The following is a 23,631-nucleotide window of genomic DNA, read 5'->3' on the forward strand; positions in this document are numbered from 1 at the left end:
GTATATATATATATATATATATATATATATATATATATATACATGTGTATATATGTATGTGCATTGTTTGTGCACATAGGTATATTTATATGTATAAAAAAAAAAGAAAAAAAAAGAAAAAGGAGAACGACTACCTAAAACCACTAACCTAGTTCTAAAACAGATCCTTTGTTTGATAAAATGCATGCCCATTGGCTGGTAAGAAGGGGCGCGGTGGATACTAGAAAGCTGATTGGCCGACTAGAAATCCTCAACATATATAAAAACAAGAAGCAACGACAGAATTCACGCATAAGCCTGACGAATCCTATAGTTGGATGAAACGCAGAATATTCAGTGTAGCTTAATCGTCATATATATTTTATAAATTACTATATATATATATATATATATATATATATATATATATATATAGAGAGAGAGAGAGAGAGAGAGAGAGAGAGTGTGAGAGAGAGAGAAAGAGGGAGGCATGCAAAACAAACTGTTTTGCTGTATCACAGCTCTTCAATATGGCTAGACCAACTCCCATCTCAAACCTAGGATTGAACTAACAACCATTGAGTCAATAGTCAGTAACTCTCTCTCTCTCTTTCTATATATATATATATTATACCTAACCGGCATTGCCTGGGAATGTTTTACTTCCTTTTATTCGTTTGTTCAATGAAAGTAAAAAAGAATCCTAAGCAACAGGATAAAGCCTAAAAAAGTCCTTATCATAAATTCAGTATTTGACAGTTATTTCTGAATTCATCCAGTTTATTCTACCCTTTTAGTAATTTGTTTAAAAAAAAATTCTTTTAGAAAGAAAATCCAAAAGGTTTCATTTTTGAAATCTTTGGAGTCTACCTAGCTCTATACATAGATTACTTCATGTCTCATGTAAACTCAGTTGCTTCTCAAATGATGTTAGCTTTGAGGCTCAGAAATGATCTATTATCCAACTAATAGTTACAAAAATTAACTGTGAAATAATATGAAACAAATTTTCTTTTTATGAGTAGACGAGAGGTAGGCAATTAATTTTACGAAAGGGCTACATAAGAAATTGTGAACGTTGTCGAATGATCATCACTTTTAGTTTAAACGTGTGTTTTACGTGCTAGCATATGCTGGTTGGATGGCTCTTAAAAATTCACTTTTATACTAACCGATCTTTGGTTAGGTTTTCATTTAACCCTCTTTCTCTTTCTTATCATTTCCTCCCATTTTTAAATTAGCTTTCCTTGCCACTGACCCTGCTACCTCAACTGTTCTACATCTACCAATGCAAAAACTCTTATCCATTCTTTCAATGTGACCATCACAACAAAATTTTTCCTGTTCTGAATCAATTTCCCCAATGCTGTCCAGATTTAATCATCCTCTGAGGTCATCAGAACTAAGCCTGTCTTTAACACTCACACTATATCTCCATTTTATTATTCTCATATCATTTCTCTCCATGCACTACATATCCTCAACCCTCACTGGCCAGGTTCACTTCTACACATCACATTTCATAGACTCTTTTGTTTTAAAATCTTACTGTTTCACTGGTTAGTAATGGACGAAGTTCCTTGAACTTGTTACCAGACTAATATATTTAACTTGGTTCTACTTGATGTATATCAATAATATAAAAAAACAAACAAACAAAACCGAGTTCAACTTTGAAATAATACAAATGTTAATTAATAAAAACAATTTTATGTTTCTAAATTTATTTTTGGATTGCTGTCATAATCTTGAATATTATTTTTACGTTTTGATCAATGTAACCATCAACCTTCTTCAGGTGTGCCTTGCCTAACTTTGGAATCTGCACAGAATTTCGAATGAAGTAGTGGATAAAGCACTTGGTAAAATTCAGTTGTAAATTATACTCTTCTGGAGGTTAAAGGTTCAATCCTCAGTGTGGGCTACATACATTATACAATTGCAAATACTTAGGACTACTACCCAGATATAGCTGATAGAATGAGAGCATGCTATCCCTGTGGATTAAATAAAGGCTTCCATTTGAAATTCCACGCAGATTTCGGAGTTTGACGAGAGGATCCCCAAATTCAACAAGATACACTCGAAATAGTTCAGAGGTTACATTAATCGAAACGTTGCGAAAATAACATTCAAGATGAGAACAGAAAATAGTTTTAAAAGTTCATGATTTTTGTGGAGATTAGAAAATTAGCATTTTGTTTTTTGCACAAAAAACAGATCTGTTAAATTCAACCTGTAAATGTAGTTAACTTATATTATCTACACCCATTTTATGCGAATCGTTCAGAGAGACATGGTGGACCTGATGTGGCCTGCTGGCTGGACAATGCCCAGGTCTGCTTGAAATCCTTTTTTTTTGCCAAAAAATACCATAACCATGACATTTTACAGTAGACTAAAATATGGATCTTGCACAACATTCCATCTGTCGTCATAAAACACTAATTCAGATTTCAATACTTTTCTCGTGACACCAACTTCATGATCTCTTTGCAATATTTTAGGACAGTAAATTGAGACTAGCAAGGTTACTCAGTGTTTTCCAGGAGAATTTACAATGCTAACAACTGTTAGTAACTTTCAATCTCTTCTTATGAGACAGATCATCATTTTCAAAGCTGAACTAAATATTTTTTTGAGATATACCCATTCAACTAATAAGTTTTGTTTCATATTTCAACAAAAATCAGATTTTCCATAAAAAATATTTTTTTTGACATATGCCTGTTCAACTAATCAATTTTGTTTACATATCAACAAAAATCAGATTTATTTTCTATAAAAAAAATATTTTGTTTAATGAATCTTTAGAAAGAAATAATGGAGAAATAATTTTTAATTAGAGTTATACTCTTGATTATGCTAAATAGATGAATATCCAACTCCTCATCCATAAATCTTATAATTGCAATATATTCATGGTAAGTGCGTTCAATTTTAATTATCAATAAATTTCAATAATTAGCTATCTTAAATGCAATGGACAAAAGCAACATACAAGAAAGCAACAAATAAAAGAAAAAATAGAAACTAATTAGACGATAACAAAAAGAAAATATCTAATCTAATATATAAAGTTAAGTATTTCTGTGTGTTAGTGTGCTGCATATAGAAAAATTATCCTGTCGTTTATTTCTATTAATTTTTAGTAGATATGTGGTGCCTTGAATAACTTTCCAGACTTTTTTGTACAGGCATTTAAAACTGCTGTAGACTCTTCAAAATTCACTATGTTATTGCTATACATCTTATGAGATGACTGGACAATTTTTATGATTTCAATTTCAAATGAACAGCTCTAGCAAGAATTGGAATACACCCTACTAAAACCTGATTGTCACAGCTGATGAATTTCAAAAATACAATCTGGATGTGAGGACATTTTAGAAGAACAATATGTAAAAAGTTGTATTTTAAACTTGGAAAAATGCCACAGAAATTTATGGAATGCTTCATACTGCTTTTGGACCATCTTGTCACAGACTATTTGACCAAGATGGGCATCAAGATAGTTCCTCACCCTCCCAATAGTCCAGACTTTGCTTCCTGTGACTTTTGGTTATTTCCTAAACTCAGGGAAAACCTTAGAGGCTGTCATCATGAAACAATTGAAGAGATGAAAGAGGCTGTAACAAGGGTCACTGACACACAAGAAGATTTCCATGGAGCCTTCCAGAAGTTGTTGGAACAGTACAAGTGCATTTCAGCCGGAGGAGATTACTTTGAAGAGGGATTAGAGATTCATGTGTGTGCTATCACTAAAAGTGCTGACATAAAAAAAGTCTGGAATCTAATGGAAGGCATCTCATAATGTGACCATATACCAACATAATGAATCGATAGTGTCATTATAATTTGGTAAAATATTTGATCCTGAAACATTATTTTATGTATGCTTATGCAAAGTGAACCATAGACAGGGTTAACTCATTAATTTAAACTTAATTTAAACTTAACATTTGATGCTTATGTAGTTTATGAACTGTGCTATATTTCTTTAGGTAGGATTTTCAAGTTAAATTCAATTTTTATGGTATCCTATTTATTAACAACCCCCACCAATGTTAAGAATGGCTATCTAAATAATAACATTATTATTTCAGCACAGCCCATAAACTGTACACACACTGAACATTTTAACAAATTGATCTGTGTCTGACTGGAGATAGGATTTTTACTTCAGCAAATCATGAGTTCATTTCTGCAACCAGACAAATGTGTTTTTTTTCTTAAAATGAAATTAAATCAAGTTTATTCCTTGTAACTACCTTTTCACAGCAATGATTGCTTCAATTTGGCTCTCTCTACCATGCTAGAAAGTTACTTACACCTGAGAATATCGCCCATGTATGGAGTATTGTTGTCACATTTGGGTTGGTGCATGTGCTACTCTTAATCCTAGACAGAGTTCAAAAGAGAGTTGCCAACCTAATAGTTCTAGAACTGTCAGCTAGGCTCTAACCTCTGTCTCATCACCGAAATGTTGCATCCCTCTTCCTGTTTTACAAGTATTTTAATGGTAGATGCTCTGATGAATTACAAGCCCTTTTACCTCCTCGAGGTAAATACTCCTGACAAGCAGCAAAATCCCACCCCTACACAGCAGATATCCCCAGATGTCAGAAAGCCTTCTACTTTAATAGTTTCTTCCCTAGGACTGCTAGACTTTGGAATTCCCTTTCGGGTTCCTGCTTCCATGACTGTACTGACATGCAGAAGTTCAAGTGTAATGTAAACAGACATCTTGCTGCTTAACTCCTTACATAGTATCTGTGCAAATTATGTTCCAAATAGTAGCCCCCTACATCAAAGTGGCACTGTGCCTTGTTTGAGTTGAAAATGCAATAAAAAAAAATGGGGTCTTTATTCATTTTGGACACTACCTGCATCATAGTCATCTTCTGTGAATCATTTACGTTGAGAGAATGTTCAGTAATCTTTCTTTTAAACAATGTTGCCCACATAGTAGTTGAAGGAATATAAATTGCACACCTTTAGAAGGCAAGTGTTATACATCCTCATCAAAAGCATGTGATGTCACATCATTTCTTTTCATGGGAAGTTAATGCTGCTGACTATACTGAGATGACTCAAATTGCTGTAATGCTATAAAAAGAATAGGCAATGGAAAGCTGTACATGTTTCAACAGGACTCCATCAAATCTAATCTGTCTCGATAATGATGAATAAACAATGCATTGGAAATCTTGCATGGACAAACAACGACTGACAAAAAAGACAAAAGTAATTAAGATGAGCACATGCAATTATTCTAAATTCTAAGCATTTTAAACTAATGGAAGAATTGCAACTGATTTTTTCGCATTTTGTTACTGACCACAAAAGGACAAATATTGTTGAAATATATCACAATATAATAAAATATAAGGAAAAGAAATATTTATTTATGCTTCCAATTGTCCCCAAAAATGCCAAATGGAGTTTTAAAAAAGAAAATCAATGCCAATTTTTTTGTGATTATTATTTTCCAAAAGTTTTTTTTTATTTCTCTATACTTATCTATATAATAAAGTCAATTTCCCTTTGCATTCAGAGATAATAGGTTAATGGCAAAAAACTTATATACTAATCTATTCTGCCATCAAATCAACCCAAACTATCCTGCAGGTTTCTAGAAATTATACTTTTATTTCATCCGGATTATTAATTTCTCCCAAAGAGAAAATGACTGCCATTTTTACTCACAACTTATCTATTCCTCCTCAGCCATATTCATTGCTAATTTTTCAATGACAAGACATGGTCTGATTATTTGCAGAATAAAGGAATATCAGATGGAATGTCTAATACATGAACCGTTATTCTTAGTGAGCATGACAATTATTCCATTATTCATATTTCCAAGCATTTTTCAAAATTATTTCAGAACTTTTCTCACAAACATTTTCTTTGCAAATTGCCTCAATCTACAAGAATTTCTCTTTTCCTAACTGAAGACAAAACGATGCATGAACACTTTTGCCACTGCACTATTTTAAAATAGTTTTTTCAGGTTAAATTCAAGCTTCATAACATCTTTTTTTTATTATTAAATTGATAGGTGGAAGAACAGAATAGTTACAAACCACCCTCCCCATGTGGAGCTCTCTTCTGATTGCCTGTTTCTCACCTCACTACAACTTGGATGTCTTCAAGTCCAACATAAACAAATTCCTGATAAACCGCCCCCTTAAGTAATCCAATTTATCAAATCTCCATTACTAACGATTACTACAATATTATCCCATTGATTACTGTACACTCAATAACCCTTATCCTCGAGTGGCCTCTGAGCCTTGATAAGTGGTGATTCCCATGTAAAAAAAGAATGGCTTTCAAAATAATAACGTTATCATTTCAGCATGGTGACAAAAGTGCACAAGTACCAACAAAACAAATAACATGCATCAAATTTTTAATACAAATAAGTAACAGTTTTTTTTTCTAAAATGTTTATGTGACTAAACTAAGAAATAACACCATAATTATATATTATATTTGGAATCAACAGTCTTTTATAAGTTATACAAATATTTTATTTTTAAAAATCTAAATAAAAAAATTATTTGTTTCACAAAAGTAGATACTCGTATTCTTGAATATTGAAACGTGAAAGAAATACAAATTTTTAATTAAAAGTCAAAAATGTTTTCATTTTTTTCTTAAACTTGCGTTGCAAAAATACAAGAATTATGTTTTCAAACCAATACTTTTATTTATTTCAAATTTTTATATAAAAAATACTAACAAATGTTAATTAATTCCATCTAACCTGATTGAATGAAATATTGTTATTTAGGAAATAAGCATATAACACTTGCATATTTACACATTATAAATTGTTTTTCTATAGATTTCATATTTCATACTAAATTGATTTTAATTGATAACACTTTTTATGCCTGCCTCTAAGGTTTAAATATTTGCCAATTTTACAATATTTCTTTTTTAAGTTTAGTTTTATTTATTTTTGTTACTTTTCAAAATAGAATCAATGTTAAAGTGGAGTATACTATACTTTATCTTTTCTGTACTTGGTCAATGAAGAAATCTTTCTAGACTGGCAAAACATGTTTAATCATGTTGACACACCGGTTCTTGTCAGATCACTGAAATTAAGCAACATTGATCTTGACTAGTATCAGCTGGGAGACGATTTAGGAATTCTAAGCACTGTATGTGCTCTTCGCTTATCTCATCATTATTCCAGTCATCTTGAACTTCCATTTGCCACTGGTATTTAACAATGCCTACTCAGGGAGGTGCGGTTGGAGGTTGCGCAACTCTTGCTACAAAAATTCCCCGCGCAGGCATCCTTACAGTAGATATCCATAGTCTGTCAAGAATGAAGGAAGCTACAAAATGTGTGAACTAAAATAAAGATACAATTTCAGTCTTTCCCATCACTGTATGTGCAAAAAGAAATCTTGCAGACAGCCAATACATTTTGGCAAGATTATAAATTGGCACAATCTTGTTGACTCGGCCTGGTTGAAGGAAAAGTTGCTTTAATTCATAATTGGAAAATAAAAGTATAAACATTGTTGGCCGCATTCAATGTTTTCCTTTGTATTTTCTACTCAATCTTGTTACGATAAAGAGACAATAAGTGAAAGATTGAAATCGGTATTAATCAGTCGTTGGCAAAAGAAAAGAATCAGTGTTTTTCATTGGAATGATTGACTACGCCGACAGGCAAGAAAGATAAGTAAATAATAGTCATTAAGTATTATGAATTTTTTCTATCTTCATCTTCTATTTGAGATGATACAAGATGAAACATATTTTCAATTTGGAAATTGCCATAGAGGAAAGAGTTGTGATATAAATTATACTTCATTAACTTATTTTTCACTGTAAATTCATTTTTTTCAGTGAATTCTTTCGTGGCAGGTCAAAGTCGTTGGACAACAAGCTGTTGATAGTTATATGGTTATACATTGTCAATCCATGAATAAATATCTAGTTTCATCCTAATAAGAGGAGAGCGCAATGTGATCATACCAAAATGTGAACTGGGCCGCATCTGGTTTTATCAATGTCATATACTAGAGTTGAGCTTGGTTCAAAAAAAAGAACTTGCAACAGAATGCTTTTGTTTTTTTTAATTCAAGTTGAAGATAGAGTTGTGTGAGCTAACAATGTTTTCAATGCCAGAGAGAGAAACAGAGACTGCTCAAGATGGAATAAAATGCTAATCATTTCCTAAGTAAATCGCTCAATTTTATTACTGTGCCAACAACTAATTATTGAGAACGTTAGTGTGCTGTCCATCAAGAAAGAATTTACTAACTCCCTGGAAGCTTTGTTCAATGCATATATATATATAAAATGATTAGAATGAATAAAATCTGACAATATGAAATTTAAAATGGATGAATATAATGCCCTCAATATTTTTTACTAAATGCAAAAAGAAAGGTTCCATTATGATGTGAATAAAAATGTATATAATCATTTTTATTAGTTACTTTGTGATGAACCTTAAAACTTAGTTGGTTATTATTATTTATTACATGGATATCTAGAAAAGATATGGAATTATTGTTTTCTTTTTCATAAGTGCATTTTATGGTAGGTTCGATTTTATTTAGTTTGTTAGTAATGTTCTTTATCTTGAATGATTTGGTGAGAAAAATGAAAATGTTGTCTATGCATCTGTAATAAAATGTGCCCTAAGGCAATTTTTATCTTAAGACTCCAATTTCTATGATTTCCAAAAATAAACATGCCAAGATTCCATAAAGGGAGTTACCTATGGGTAATCCAAACTTCTGTTTGTAATAGAGTCCGTCAAATGTGAAATACGTTATATCAACACATAGACTTATGTTGATTATACTATCAGTTGAGAAAGGTAAGTTGATTTTTCTTTTGTTCAAATGTTTTAGAAGTAGGTTAAGACATTTCTTAGTGGGAATATTAGTATATAAGGATTCAATGTCGAGGCTGTTTATATTTTTATTTTTTAGATTAAGGTTTTTATTTAATTAAGTCAGTCACCGGAGTTTTTTATATGGGAATTGCTAATTGTGCCTAACAATGGAATTAACAGTTGTGCAATGGCTTGTTCTATTTTATGGCTAACACTGCCAATTCTCCAGAAATAATAAGGCGAATTGGCGTATTATTATGACAGATAAAATATTTCAACTCCTGCAAGATAAAAATACATATGAAGAAACTAATTCCGAGATAATACAAGCATAAATTGACAAGTTTAACAAAACATACAAGGAATTAATAAACAATAAAACTTGGTCCACCTATATAGATTGCCATCCTATAATCCCGACTCTATATGGGCTACCTAAAATAACACTCCTATTCGGCCTATTATTCTGGGCAATATAAAATACCAGCAGGAATTGTCAGCTCCTACACTGATGATTGTGAAAGCATGAAATATTAGTGTCTGTAGATATAAAGAATAATTATTATTTATAATTATAATTATCAAGCCCTTTTAAGAACATTTAAGGATGGGCATTGTCTGAGAAATAAAAACTAAAAGGCAGTCAACTAGCATTTATGCAACATTCACAACTTCCGCTTGTTTGAACACTCTTGACTGTCTACTTTCTACACCCAAATTTGGCATTTAAAGTTGTTAATTCCTTTCATTCAATTGTTTAGTGGCCTGGAGCAAATGGAGTCAAAGGTAGTCTTGGGGGTTAGGCTCAGGAATTGCCACCTCCTACACTGATGATTGCAAAGGCATGAAACACTAGTGCCTGTAGGTATAAAGAATAATTATTATTTATATTGCCATTCTTCATGCAATAGATTCTTTTAACACTAGATCCCCGTTTAAGTTTTCTTGGTCTCCATGATTTTAATCAATGCTAACAAGCTTTTTCTAAAAAATTTCCTTTTAAAAATCATGATATAGGGTTTTGACTGTTGCTGTGGTGGCTGTTGAGCATCATTCATTGATTTCGTATGAATCAAATAATTATTTCCTTGGCCATATGAAGGTTGCCAACATCCCTAAGTGAAAGTGTTTCTGTAGAACAAACTGGATTTGAACTTGTTAAACCCCGGTCGTCAGTCCGTGTTGTTAACTACTTCATCACTCTCATCTCCCTGCTGTCGTGATACCTGAAGATGTGCCACACTTTTTTGAACAGAGTACATTTGGCTAATGTTACATAATTCTTAGTAAATGTTTTAATTTCCAAAACTGAACTGTTCTATGGAAGGGATAAAAACAATGGAACGAACAAATTAGTTTCTGTCGTTTTTGTACATTCATCACAAATCATTGAAAGATTACGGAATTATAAGTAAAAGTCAATATTTTTTGAAGATTAAGTAAAAATGAAAGAACTCGATGAAAATCAAATATTATTTCCATAATTTTGATACTTTTAAATTTTTTATTGATTTTTCATCAATGAAATATGCACAGAAGAATCAATAATCACTGCCAGTCTGCTAAAACATCATTTTATGATATAAAGGAAAATTTATTTATTTGTAAACTGTTATCCTCATCTTCTACAGTTATTGTTTCACGACGTATCGGCCAACTCATTCTCTAACCTGCTTTGGATAAGACTGAAACCGCTATCTTGAGATAATGCTTACCTGGAACCGTAGAGATTCAACGACCCTATCCACTGCCCCATAGGCCTTGAAGCACAGTGGATGAGGCGTCGAATTTCTACAGTTTCAAGTGAGCATTGCCTAAAGATAACGGTTTCAATCCTACCCAAAGTCAACCCAGTATTCCTATCCCATTGCGGTTAATCACGTGAAGAAGGCCAGAGGATGAGTTGGCCGAAATGTGGTAAAACAATAACTATGAAGATGAGGATAATAAGCAGTAAATAAATAAATACACAAATCACTCATTTCAAAGGATTCCAATAAAATAATATATAAAGAGAAATCTATTCTCTTATTAAGATACATACTAGTAGGAGCCATCCTGGTGTTGCCTGGGAAAAAGAAATCATGGTTCCACCCCTTTATACGACAATTCTTATTTTGTAATTCTGTCAATTATCAAGTTTTAAGTTAATAAAAAAAAGTAAAACATTCTTATTGTAAAAGCATAATTAGTCGATATTGATTGTTTTTAAGGATAAACAATTTTAAAATAATTTGTGTAACTAAAATAACATGCCCTTCCCCACTCAATTATAATTATGAAAACATTAGTATTCATGTAAAAAAAAAACAAAAAAAAACAAAAAACAAACATATATCATATTCAAAATAATAAAATTAAGAAAGCATAGCCCACACTGCTATTATGAAACTGCATTAATTGTAGTTGACTAGTTTGGGGACTCTACAGCTTCATTTTTAACTATTTTGAAGGATAAACAGTTTTTAATGATTTACATTTCTGAGGTAAGACCCCCCCCCATCACACACACACACAATGTATTTATGGAAATATTGGCAGTCATGTTAGAAAAAATAAAATAAAAGTTTTTAAATGCTCTTTTTTTCATCTCAAATATTTATTTTTCACAAGGTGGTAGTCAACAAAGATGACTACTGACATGTTTCATGTGCTTGCGGCCATTTTTGTTGGCTAAAACTTTGTAAAAAATTAATATTTAAGCTAAAAAAAGAGCATTTAAAACTATAAAAAAGAGCATTTAAAACTATAAAAAAAAGAGCATTTAAAACTACAAAAAAAAAGAGCATTTAAAACTACAAAATAAGAGCGTCTAAAACTACAAAAAAAAAGAGCATTTAAAACTACAAAAAAAAAGAGCATTTAAAACTATAAAAAAGAGCATTTAAAACTACAAAATAAGAGCATTTAAAACTACAAAAAAAAGAGCATTTAAAACTACAAAAAAAAAGAGAATTTAAAACTACAAAAAAAAGAGCATTTAAAACTACAAAATAAGAGCGTCTAAAACTACAAAAAAAAAGAGCATTTAAAACTACAAAAAAAAAAGAGAATTTAAAACTATAAAAAAGAGCATTTAAAACTACAAAATAAGAGCATTTAAAACTACAAAAAAAAGAGCATTTAAAACTACAAAAAAAAAAGAGAATTTAAAACTACAAAAAAAAGAGCATTTAAAACTACAAAATAAGAGCGTCTAAAACTACAAAAAAAAGAGCATTTAAAACTACAAAAAAAAAGAGCATTTAAAACTACAAAAAAAAAGAGAATTTAAAACTACAAAAAAAAGAGCATTTAAAACTACAAAATAAGAGCGTCTAAAACTACAAAAAAAAAGAGCATTTAAAACTACAAAAAAGAAAAAAGAAAAAAAAAGAGCATTTAAAACTACAAAAAAAAATAAGCCAGGTAGATAGAAAAATAATTTTTATTGGTTATTGTAACATTTATTTATTATATTTTTGATATTTAAAAAATATTTTTTTTGTTTGTTGGCTTCACTGCGCAATCCCCAAAATCTTTATGATGTACATATCTATGATGAAACAAAAAGATCATGCTCCAAAAATCACTTAAAGTGATCATGTAGTTTTATTTTTATAAAGAAAATCACCTTTAGGTGATTAATGGGAACTCATAGGCATTACAACATATATAATTTTGAATTATTGTTATCTTTGTTTGTTTCTGGAAATGTTTACTCATAAAATTTGATTTTCTTATTTAATAAAACAATGATTTTTGGAATATGTCATTTTCGCTTTGTCACATCATACAGATTTTCCTTTAGTTTTGTTTTCTAATATAGAGGGAATTCAGAACAAGAACAAAAAACAAACATTTGTTTTTTCAATTAAAAAAAAATTTTAATAAATTATTTCTATGTTTTTTACTTAAAATTTTTTTTAGTTGTCATTGCCATGTTTAGAATAGCATGTATCATTTTGTTCTTAAAAAAGTAAAAAAAAAAAAAAAAAAGGCGAGAGTTATGTTAGAAATTATGTTGATATATGAGCACCAACGATGAAGAAGAAAAATCTAAAAAAGCTTAACTTACCTTTGACAATGCCATGATAGATCATACGGCAGAGCATCATCACCAAAGCATCGTTAATTAGGTATAGCGAACCGATATCGGTCCTCATTAGGCTCCGTTCACCATTCCACGATGGCTCGTATAATAGATGTTCAAAATTATGTCCAAAATTCTCCCATAAACTATCCAGGTATTTTGAAACAAGTTGAGATTTCACAGAAAAGTCAGCAGTATCACCCCAAGAAACAGTTTTGCGTCGCGAATCTGTTCTCGATAGAACAGGAGTTCCAGAAAACCCGCAAGGTACTAATCGGGTTGAATTGAGGAGAGCTCTGGACCCTTTCAAGTTGGCGTTTTGTACACTACCACGTCGTAAAAAACTTGTGGAATTACAAACTATAGTTAGAAGTCTTTCAGCAAATTCTTGTTCTCTTCTAGCAAAGTCTATAAGTGGAGACATCAGCGCTGAGAGGTCAGGAGCTTTTAAAGATCCGACCTTTAGCATGGCAGCACTGAGACTTGTAGTACTCCCAGTGGCAGAATGGTAATCTGACGTTTCCAGTTGCATTGTTTTCAAAATATTGGATGAATGATCATTCCACACAAATCCAGGAAGACCACCCATATCTAAAATATCGACAAACTCATCGCTCTTTGTTAGAAATCGGTGAGTCTCAAAAGCGGCATATCGAGATCTCTGATTGGCTAAACATTTGAGGACATGTGATAGTGGGACCGTTTGTATTGTGTCGTGGATAGTTGAAGGTAGGTTGTGAAGTTTTGGATCAAACATCACACGGCTCCAAGAAGATCTGGATTTCACGTGACCAAAAACTGGAGACCAATTATTATATTTGCATCTCTGAGCTTTTACATTGTTCACTATGGAATTGAAATCTTCAAGGCCTCGAGTCATATTCCAGAGTATTTCGTTTGAAATAGGATTGAGCTGAGAATGAGCAAAAACTTCCAACCCGATTTGGATGAGTCTGTACGTCCATAAGAGAGCCGTATCTTGGAGTTGGTAGAAGGCCTTCTTCAGCAATTCTAGTTCTGAATAGTGACTGCTCAACATTGGTTGCATCCATCGATGGGTTTGAATTCGCTGCTGGATACTGTTCCAGTGGTTGGTGTGAATACGAAGGTCCTCACACAGAGCGCTCAGGCCACACAGTTTGCTCTCGATGTCTGGTGATATCAAATTGTTATGCATGATGTCATGTAAAGTGCATGATTCTGTGTGGACCATCGTATCCAATTCATGTATAAACTGTATTGCAGACTTAACGCGATACACCCAGTCGTGAGTAAACTCCAACCAGGCTCTCCGTTCCATAATCCGCTGTAACTGTACATAGTATTTTCCCAAACCAACTCCATCACGGCAATGGACAATGTTCAAGCCTGAGTGGTCAAGAGATCTCTTGCATGTGTGTCTTCCTGGACAGAGTATTCTAAATGAACGACGAAGGGCTCGCAACGTCTCCTCAGCATCACTGACATCAAATTTGTTGTCATCCAAAGGAACAAATGGTGGTTCAATGTCAAAACTGATGTCGTGAATTGGTGGTGGTTCATCCTCATCAATACACTTGGACTTACCAATTCGATGGAGTGAAGGTAATTTTCCCCGCATCCCATGAACTGGTTCTAACATGTTTTATGACTGAAAAAAAAAAAAGAAAAGACAAAACATATTTAAGGATAAAATTCACAGCAAATAATAATTATTATGACTGTAAAGTATGAAAAATCAACTGACAAAACCATTTCTAACCACATTATTGACAGCTTTTTTCCTTTAAATGATGACATATATAAGGCCAGCAGTGCTACCTACTATTGCATGGGGTCACGAAAAATGAAATAGTTAAAAAAAAAAACAAACAAAACAAACAAAAAAACCTTTTTCCAAACATTTAACCATAAGAATGAAAGAAAGTAACTTTTCAAAAAATTTAATAATCTCTATGATTGAATGAGGAATGGTGTCTTCTTATCGCCAGTCCATGATACATTTAAATTTTGTGATATGCAAACTTTGGAATGAAATCCAAAGATGTACAAAGCATTGATTAGATGAGAGGTGGGGAGAAACAGGATGTAACGCCATTGACATTTATTGAAATAATTTTCTGTAAATTTATAGCCATTAAGTTAAATCCGTTAAGTTTCCCAGAAATGAATTATTACTCATTTATCATCTGGTTTGAACACCTGAACCCCATATTATGATTCCAATTTTTATATTTTTCTTGTCTTAAAAAAATTTAAAATAAAGATAATTGGAGGCATTACTTTTGAAGAATTCCTCATATTTTATAAAATTAAAATAAATCACAAATTATGCAATTGATGATGCGGAGTTCAAGCCTAATACAATCTTATGTACCAGTTAAACTGCTGAGCTATGCATAAAATAGCCACTTGTGTTCAATGAATTGATTGTAATAAGTATTTTGTGTTGGCATTAAATAATCCCCTAAAAATGACAAAACAGGCAAAGAAAGTAAATATTGACAGTAAGAAATAAAAAGATGTTTTATATTTTACAGAAGAAAAAACATTTTATGAAAAACTATTTAGTTATCACAAACCTAGTTAAAAGTGTGAAAATGTATAATTATTATGAAATTCCATTCAGTTTCAACTTACAATATTTCATTTACTTTGGAGTTGTTTTGATAAAATTTCAATGTAAACAAAATTTTATTTTCATATATATATATATATATATATATATATATATATATAAAAACTAAGTTTTTGAGAAGTTTATAGAAGGCAAAACAATGCAGAGATGTACCGGATAGACCCAAACTGAAGCAACTTGGTGGAATCAGCTATGCATTTCACTTTTATTCAACATATGCGTGTGTATATATATAATTATACATACATGAGATGCCTTCAATAAGTTTCCAGACTTTTTTGTACAGGCATTTAAAATTATAGACTTTTACAAAATTCAGTATATTATTGCTATACATCTTATGACTGACCACGTTTTGTAATTTCAGCTTCAAATGAACAGCTACAGCAGGAATTGGAATACATCCTACTAAAGCTTGATTGTCAAAGTTGGTGAATTTCAAAAATGCAATTTGGATGTAAGGACACTTTAGAAGAATGATATGCAATAAATTATTAATTTTAAACTTGGAAAAATGTAAGAGAAACGTCTAGAAGGCTTCAGATTGTGTTTGGACCATCTTGCATGAATCAAGCATCAGTTTTTGAGTGGCATAAGAGATTCAAGGCAGGCAGGGTGTCTGTGAGGGATGACGTGATGTGTGGGAGGAGTAAGGAAGTCAGAACACCAGAGTTGATTGGTCACATAAAGAATTTCATGGATAAGGACTGTCGTGTGTCTACAGAGATAGTAAGTGCACAGTTCGATGTCAGTGTGGGACTGTACACACAATTATTCACGAGGAACTGAAGATGCGGAAGATTTACACCAAGTTTGTCCCAAGGGTGCTCAGAGAAGATCAGTCCACAACTCCATCTTTGCCACAGACTATTTGACTAAGATGGGCATCAAGCCAGTTCCTCACCCTCCCTATAGTCCAGACCTTGCTCCCTATGACTTTTGGCTATTTTCTAAGCTCAAGGAAAACCTTAGAGGCTGTCATTATGAGACAATTGAGGAGATGAAAGAGGCTGTGTCGAGGTTCATTGACAGGAGACTAGAGTTTTGTGTGTGTACTATCAATGAAAGTGTCCATATGAAAAAGTCTCGAAACCTATTGAAGCCACCTCATATATGGTTATGGAGATCTATCTTCAAAATCGTTGTAGGTTTTTGTGATATATTTTCTTTTTCTAGATATTGGTGTAAACACAAACCCCACAATATTATTGTATTCCTCTTTTGATCAACATAAAAGAGGCATCTCTAATCACCACATGTAAAGCAGGTTCACAATATATACGGTGATGTGGATCTATCTCCAAAATCATAAGTGTGTGACAGGTTTCCAAATTTAGGATAATCAACACGAATGCAAACCCTACATTGCTGTACCACATTGGGCATTACCTTCTCCTTTTAAGGGGAATGGGTTTATTGTTAGTGCTATAAGGTAATCTCCTTCATGAAAAAGTGCCTACAGGATTATCAAGATATTATTGCTCTCATCTTGAGTGGCTGTCTAAGATACTGGATTTTCTCCACATGAAAATCATATGCAAATTTACTATGTGTATGTAAAAATTGTGTTGTCTTATTACTAAGGTATATATATATATATATGTGTGTACGTATGTATGTAAAAATTGCTGGATATCCCAATGTAAAAAATTAAGCCATTGCAGTGATAACTGAAATAAATGAATCATAGGAGAATGACTGAGTCACAAATTGATCATCTTCTTATTGAAATATTGACGAGACATAAAATAATAATAAAAAAAAAACCCAACTAAATCATTATGACAAGAGAATAAATGGCTTTCTTTCAATAAATAATATTCTCAAGTTATTTCTCTCCATTTCACCCAGGCTCTCTGCTTGCTTAACAACCAGAAACATGTAAATAATGAATTATTTGCATTTCATAGAAAGTTTTTTTCTGTTGCAATATTTTCTAAATTAAATCAAATTTTAAACATTGGACATTTTATGTTGCTTTTATTTAATCAGAAAATATCAATATCCAATAAAATAATAATTCCCAATGCATTTAATGTTTGAAAAAGATGGAAATCAAATGCTAACAATGTACAAATAAAATCAGTTGGATAATTTAATTTTTTTTTTGGTGGGGGCGGGGGGGGGGAACAAAAAAAAAAAAAACCTAAATTAATCTAGTTTCCAATAAACCATGGCAAACTATTCAGAATAATTTGTAATTTGTTGTCAAAATTAGTGACCATGTCGTCACAGACACATTGCAACAAATTTAATGAAGGAAATTGGTTTTGATGGAATAAAACAAAATATTTGTTTTTTTTACTTTGGAAATATTATTTCTCAAAGAAAACGGCGAAAGAGAATATATGAGGTTTGTTCAAAAAGTAAAGCCTCCCTTTTTTTTTTTTAATCTCCAAAGATTGAAGAGCTACGCAGACTGGAGTGGCATCATTAAAACGAGTTATTTTTGTGTTACAGAATTTATTTTTCTACATTTTCAATGCACTTTTGCTACAAATTCAATGATGCATTTTTGCTTTTGATGCACATCCATGACAGGGGTTGTTTTCATTCAGGCAAAATAAAAAATAGGAGGCATTACTTTTGGAAGGCTCCTCATATTTTATGAAATCAAAATAAATCACAAATTATGCAATTGGTCATGCAGAGTTCAAGCCAAATCTAATCTTAAGCACCAATTATGCATTAAACTGTTTAGATAGGTGCAAATCCAAAATTCTCTGCAGTGTTGCATAAAATAGCCACTTGTTCAATGAATTTTTTGTAATAAGTATTTTGTGTTGGCATTAAAAAATTCCTTAAAAAATGATATACCGTAAAACAGACAAAGCAAAGTAAATATTGACAGTAAGAAATAAACTGATGTTTTATATTTTACAGAAGAAAAAACATTTTATGAAAAACTATTTAGTTATCACAAACCTAGTTAAAAGTGTGAAAATGTGTAATTATTATGAAATTCCATTCAGTTTCAACTTACAATATTTCATTTACTTTGGAGTTGTTTTGATAAAATTTCAATGTAAACAAAATTTTATTTTCATATATATATATATATATATAAAAAAACTAAGTTTTTGAGAAGTTTATAGAAGGCAAAACAATGCAGAGATGTACCGGATAGACCCAAACTGAAGCAACTTGGTGGAATCAGCTATGCATTTCACTTTTATTCAACATATGCGTGTGTATATATATAATTATACATACATGAGATGCCTTCAATAAGTTCTCAGACGTTTTTTCTACAGTCATTTAAAATTATAGTCTTGAAAATTCAGTATGTTATTGCTATACATCTTATGAGATGACTGACCAATTTTTATGACTTGAGGTTGGAATGAACAGCTATAGCAGGAATTGGAATACATCCTACTAAAGCTTGATTGTCAAAGTTGGTGAATTTCAAAAATGCAATCTGGATATGAGGACACTTTAGAAGGACGATATGCAATGAAATTCTGTTTCGAATGGAAAAATGTCAGACCATCTTTTGGACCATCTTGCATGAATCGAGCATCAGTTTTTGAGTGGCATAAGAGATTCAACGAAGGCAGGGAGTCTGTGAGAGATAATGAGAGATTTGGGAAGAGTAAAGAAAATCAGAACACCGAGTTGAAAGGTCAAATAAAGAATTTTATGGATAAGGACTGTCATGTGTCTATAGAGACAATAAGTACATAGTTTGATGTCAGTGTGGGAACTGTACACACAATTATTTGTGAGGAACTGAAGATGCGGAAAATCTGCGTGAAGTTTGTTCCACAGGTGCTCAGATAAGATCAAAAAGAAAGATGTTGTTATGACAGAAGTGATATTGATCAATTCAAATCCTGCAGTTCTTGATGCTCTGGTGACCTGCGATGAAAGCTGGATCCACTGCTATGACTAAGAGATAGAGTTCCCAGTGGAAGCATGCTGGCTCTCCCAGACCCAAGAAGGGCAGACAGAGCAAATCCGCCGAGAAACTTATGATGACAGCACGGACATGATCTACATGTAAGGGTTCCCAATGGACAGACAGTCAACAAGGAATACTATATTGAGGTTTTAAGGGAGTTCAGGAAGAGATTCCATTGGAAGAGGTCAGCACTCTTCAAATCAGGTCAGTGGCATTTCCACTAGGACAATGCACCAGTCCACAACTCCATCCTTGTCATAGACTATTTTTTTTTTTTATTTTTTATTTTTTTATTACATTTTCACTCCAAACAAGGCACATTGCCACTTTGGTGTAGGGGGCTACTATCAGGGGAAACATCTACTGGGGCACTATGTAGGGATTAGGGCAGCGAGATGTTGGTTCACGTTGCACTTGAACTTATGCATGTCAGTACAGTTGGGGAAGCAGTAACCTGGAATGGAATTCCAAAGTCTAGCAGTTCTGGGGAAGAAACTACTGGAGTAGAAAGATCTTTTACATCTAGGGATCTCTACAGTGTGGGGGTGGGATTTTGCAGCTTGTCGGGTCTGTCGAGGGTGTTCACGTCGTGGGGGCACAAGTGCTTGCAGTTCTTCAGAGCATTCACCATTATAATACTTGTAGAACAGGCAGAGGGATGCAACGTCTCGACGATGGGACAGAGGCTGAAGTTTTGATGCCAGTTTAGGGCCTATCAGATTTGCGACTCTCTTTTGAACCCTGTCAAGGAGAGAGAGACTAGTAGCCGATACACCGGCCCAAATATGACAGCAATACTCCATACATGGGCGAATAGTGGCCTTATAGAGGTACAGGATACTTTCGGGTGTTAGAAGTTTTCTAGCACGGTAGAGAGAGCCCACCTTCCTCGCAGCGGCCCTGGCAATGCCCTCGATGTAATTGTTCCAGCTCATGTTTCCTGTAAACGTTAGGCCAAGGAGCTTGAAAGACGTACTCTCAGCTAAAGAGTTGTTGGCCATTGCTATAGGTGGTAGAGAAGGTTTCCTGTAATTATTGAATGAAACCAGTTTTGTCTTGGTGGCATTGAACGTTACCATCCATTTTTGTCCCCATTCCACTACTGATTTGAGGTCATCCTCTAGTGTTTCTGCCATTACTTTAGATATATGTTCATTTGTTTTCCTGTCATGCCTGCTATAGAGTGTGGTGTCATCAGCATATATACCCATCTCAGAGGCAATTTTATCGGAGAGGTCATTTATGAATATCAGGAACAGCAGAGGACCAAGGATAGATCCCTGGGGCACTCCGGCATTTATATTATATTGTTTAGACGTACGATCGTCGAGGACAACCTGGATTTTTCTCTTATCTAAGAAGGATTTAATTATGTTAAGTATTCTACCAGTGATACCGTAAGATCTAATCTTCCTGAGGAGACCCTCATGCCATACCCTGTCAAAAGCCTTAGATATATCTAGAGCTACCGCTCTGCCCTCTCCCGCTTTGTCCAGTGAATGGTATATGCGTTCAGAGATTACAGTGAGGATGTCTGCCGTGGAACGGGCTTGTCTAAATCCATATTGATGGTCGGTCAGAAGTTTAACATCTGTAAGGTGCTGGACTGGAGCATGGTTAATTAAGGTCTCAAATATTTTGGCAAAAAGTGGGAGGAGGCTAATAGGGCGATAATTTAATGGGTCAGTTCTTTCGCCAGAATTCTTGAATACTGGTACCACAGAAGCAGTTTTCCAGCAGCTCGGAAAGCAAGATTCATTAAGGCATTTGTTGTAGAGTTTAGAGAGAACTGGAGCTACTTCGGCTGAGCACGTTTTTAATAGCACAGCTGGGATGAGGGGAACAATATGGGCACCAAGATAGTTCCCCACCCCCCTATAGTCTAGAACTTGCTCCCTGTGACTTTTAGTTATTCCCTAAGCCCAAGAAAAACAGAGGATGTCGTTATGAGACAGTTGAGATGAAAGAGGCTGTGACGAGGGTCAATGACACGTTTATACAAGAAGACTTCCATGGGACCTTCCAGAAATTGTTGGAACAGTACAGCAAGTGCATTGCAACTGCAGAAAATTACTTCATAAGGTGACTAGAGTTTCATGTGTGTACTATCAATAAAAGTGCCCATATGAAAAAGGTCTGGAAACTTATTGAAGGCATCTCATATTTTTTATCTACACTATTTTACGTGTAATATGTTCATAGTTGCATCAGTCAGTCATGAGGCATATCCATGATGCTATATTTTGAGACGTCTTCCCTTCTTCAGGCATGTGTTCGACTTTCAAACATGCATGATCTTTATAAATGTATAATTGTTTCTTTCAATTGTTTCATTGTCATTAATATTTTTTCCAAGCTACTTAAAATCGGGTTACTATTTTCCGTGGCAGATGATTTATATTTTTATGTGAAAATTTTTTGATTTTCAAATTTGGTGTGTACATTATTACTCTCTATGCATATAAAAACAGTCTCATCTTGAAGAAAACCACCACTCAATATGACAAACTTAATATAAGATTTTAAATTATCTTTAACAAACAAACATTAAATCTAAGTTAAAAGATTTCTAAATTGTGTTTCTGTCTGTTATTACATGGTCTAAATCTGAATTTTTTAAAATTCACAATTAAAAATAAAATTCAAGCCTGATCTCTAATGTGTTATGAATCATATTAAGACGATTCAATGTGTTAGCTGTTGAACATGAATCTTATCTGATCAATCAAAATTATGCTTTTTGTGTTATTTTCGTGCATTTTCTCAAAGGCTGATGGAATTTTACCCAAAATTTAAGCTGGTTTGATCTAAAAATTTTTATTCACATTATAATTTTTATTCATCACAAGATTTGTAAGGATTTTTCATTTATTAAAAGCCAACATTTGTAAAAGTTGTGGAAAGCTCTCGGACAATCACTTTTTGAGTTTTTCCAGAGGTATAATATGGAACAGAGTTCTACTGCTACACATATGGCCTTCCTGTATCTGCTCGACAACAGGTGACAGCAACTTAGCATGGGCATCTGAAGCGAGCTGTAGTCTCTTTTCAAATATGTGGCCTTTACCGGAAACACATTTAAAGACCATTACAGCTTTTACAGAAAGTCTTTATGACACTCAGGACTTATGCGTGGACTGCAAGCGAGCCACTTGTTATTTGGTGCATTTTTCAATTGGTTTTTGCAGAAACTCTTCTTGTTTGAAATGAATCAGAGCATCTTGACTCATCTGAACTGTTTTAATGCTGGAGTCCCTCAGGGGTCCAACCTGGGCCCACCTCTCTTCTTGATCTACATTAATGATCTCCCAAAACACATACTTAAATCATTCGTTGACATCTATGCTGATGATACGACCTTCTATGGCAACACATCAAAGGCCGTGAATGACAAAGTTCTCTCTGACTCTCTCTCCTCTGATCTTGAGCACGTGGTACAGTGGGGGAAGAGGTGGCTGGTTGCTTTTAATGCATCTAAAACCAAGCTCCTATCTTTACATCATCAACACTCTGATCCCCATCAGGCATCAATTGAAATGGATGGCTCTCATCTTGGGGAGGCTCCATGTTTTGACAAGCTTCTGGGATTCACCTTTACTCCTGATCTGAAATGGAACACGTACATCAAGTCTGTTGCCAAGGTCGGTGGAAAAATGGATCTTCCTACTGCTCCAGAAGATATCTCACTGCTGATGCAATTTTCTATCTATATAAAAGCCAAATACGTCCAAGGATGGAGTACTGCTACCACAGGGCTGGGCAGGAGCTGCTAAAAACAGCCTATCCTGCCTTGACAGAGTACAAAATAGACTTCGTGGCTTAGTGGGGGATGCCCTTTTCTCTTCCCTGCAGCCTCTCTCCCACAGAAGAGACGTTGCAAACCTGTTTTTGTTTTATCATTACTTCCATGGCAAGTGCTTGTCTGAGCTCCAATCTCTGGTTCCCCCCTCCTTGCAAATCTTTCACGAAAAACACCCATCTAGCTGAAACCACTGTCAATAATTTTCCCCACTCTTTATCTGTGCCAAAATCAAAATGTAGATTCCATGAACAAAGCTTCTTTCTTAGAAGTGCACGCCTGTGGAACTCTGTTCTGTTTGCCTGTTTCCTACCTGACTACAACTTGGATGTCCTCAAGTCCAACATAAACAAATTCTTGACAAACCGCCCCCTTAAGTAAG

The 23,631-nt window shown here is 33.5% G+C and overlaps 1 protein-coding gene across 7 annotated transcripts in view; it reads right to left on the reverse strand.

Annotated features, from left to right (window-relative positions):
* The window catches only part of LOC145245758 (uncharacterized), a 315,536-nt gene that overhangs the window by 129,291 nt on the left and 162,614 nt on the right, over positions 1–23,631 (reverse strand). For all 7 annotated transcript variants that reach the window (XM_080107360.1, XM_080107362.1, XM_080107361.1 and 4 more), the window contains one exon: positions 12,915–14,559. In XM_080107360.1, coding sequence (XP_079963486.1) covers positions 12,915–14,550 — 1,636 coding nt within the window. In that variant the 5' untranslated portion in view covers positions 14,551–14,559. The remainder of the gene's footprint in view (positions 1–12,914; positions 14,560–23,631) is intronic.

Source organism: Euprymna scolopes, chromosome 23 (assembly GCF_053919585.1).
Source record: "Euprymna scolopes isolate OS-2025 chromosome 23, ASM5391958v1, whole genome shotgun sequence".
Lineage (NCBI taxonomy): Eukaryota > Metazoa > Mollusca > Cephalopoda > Sepiida > Sepiolidae > Euprymna > Euprymna scolopes.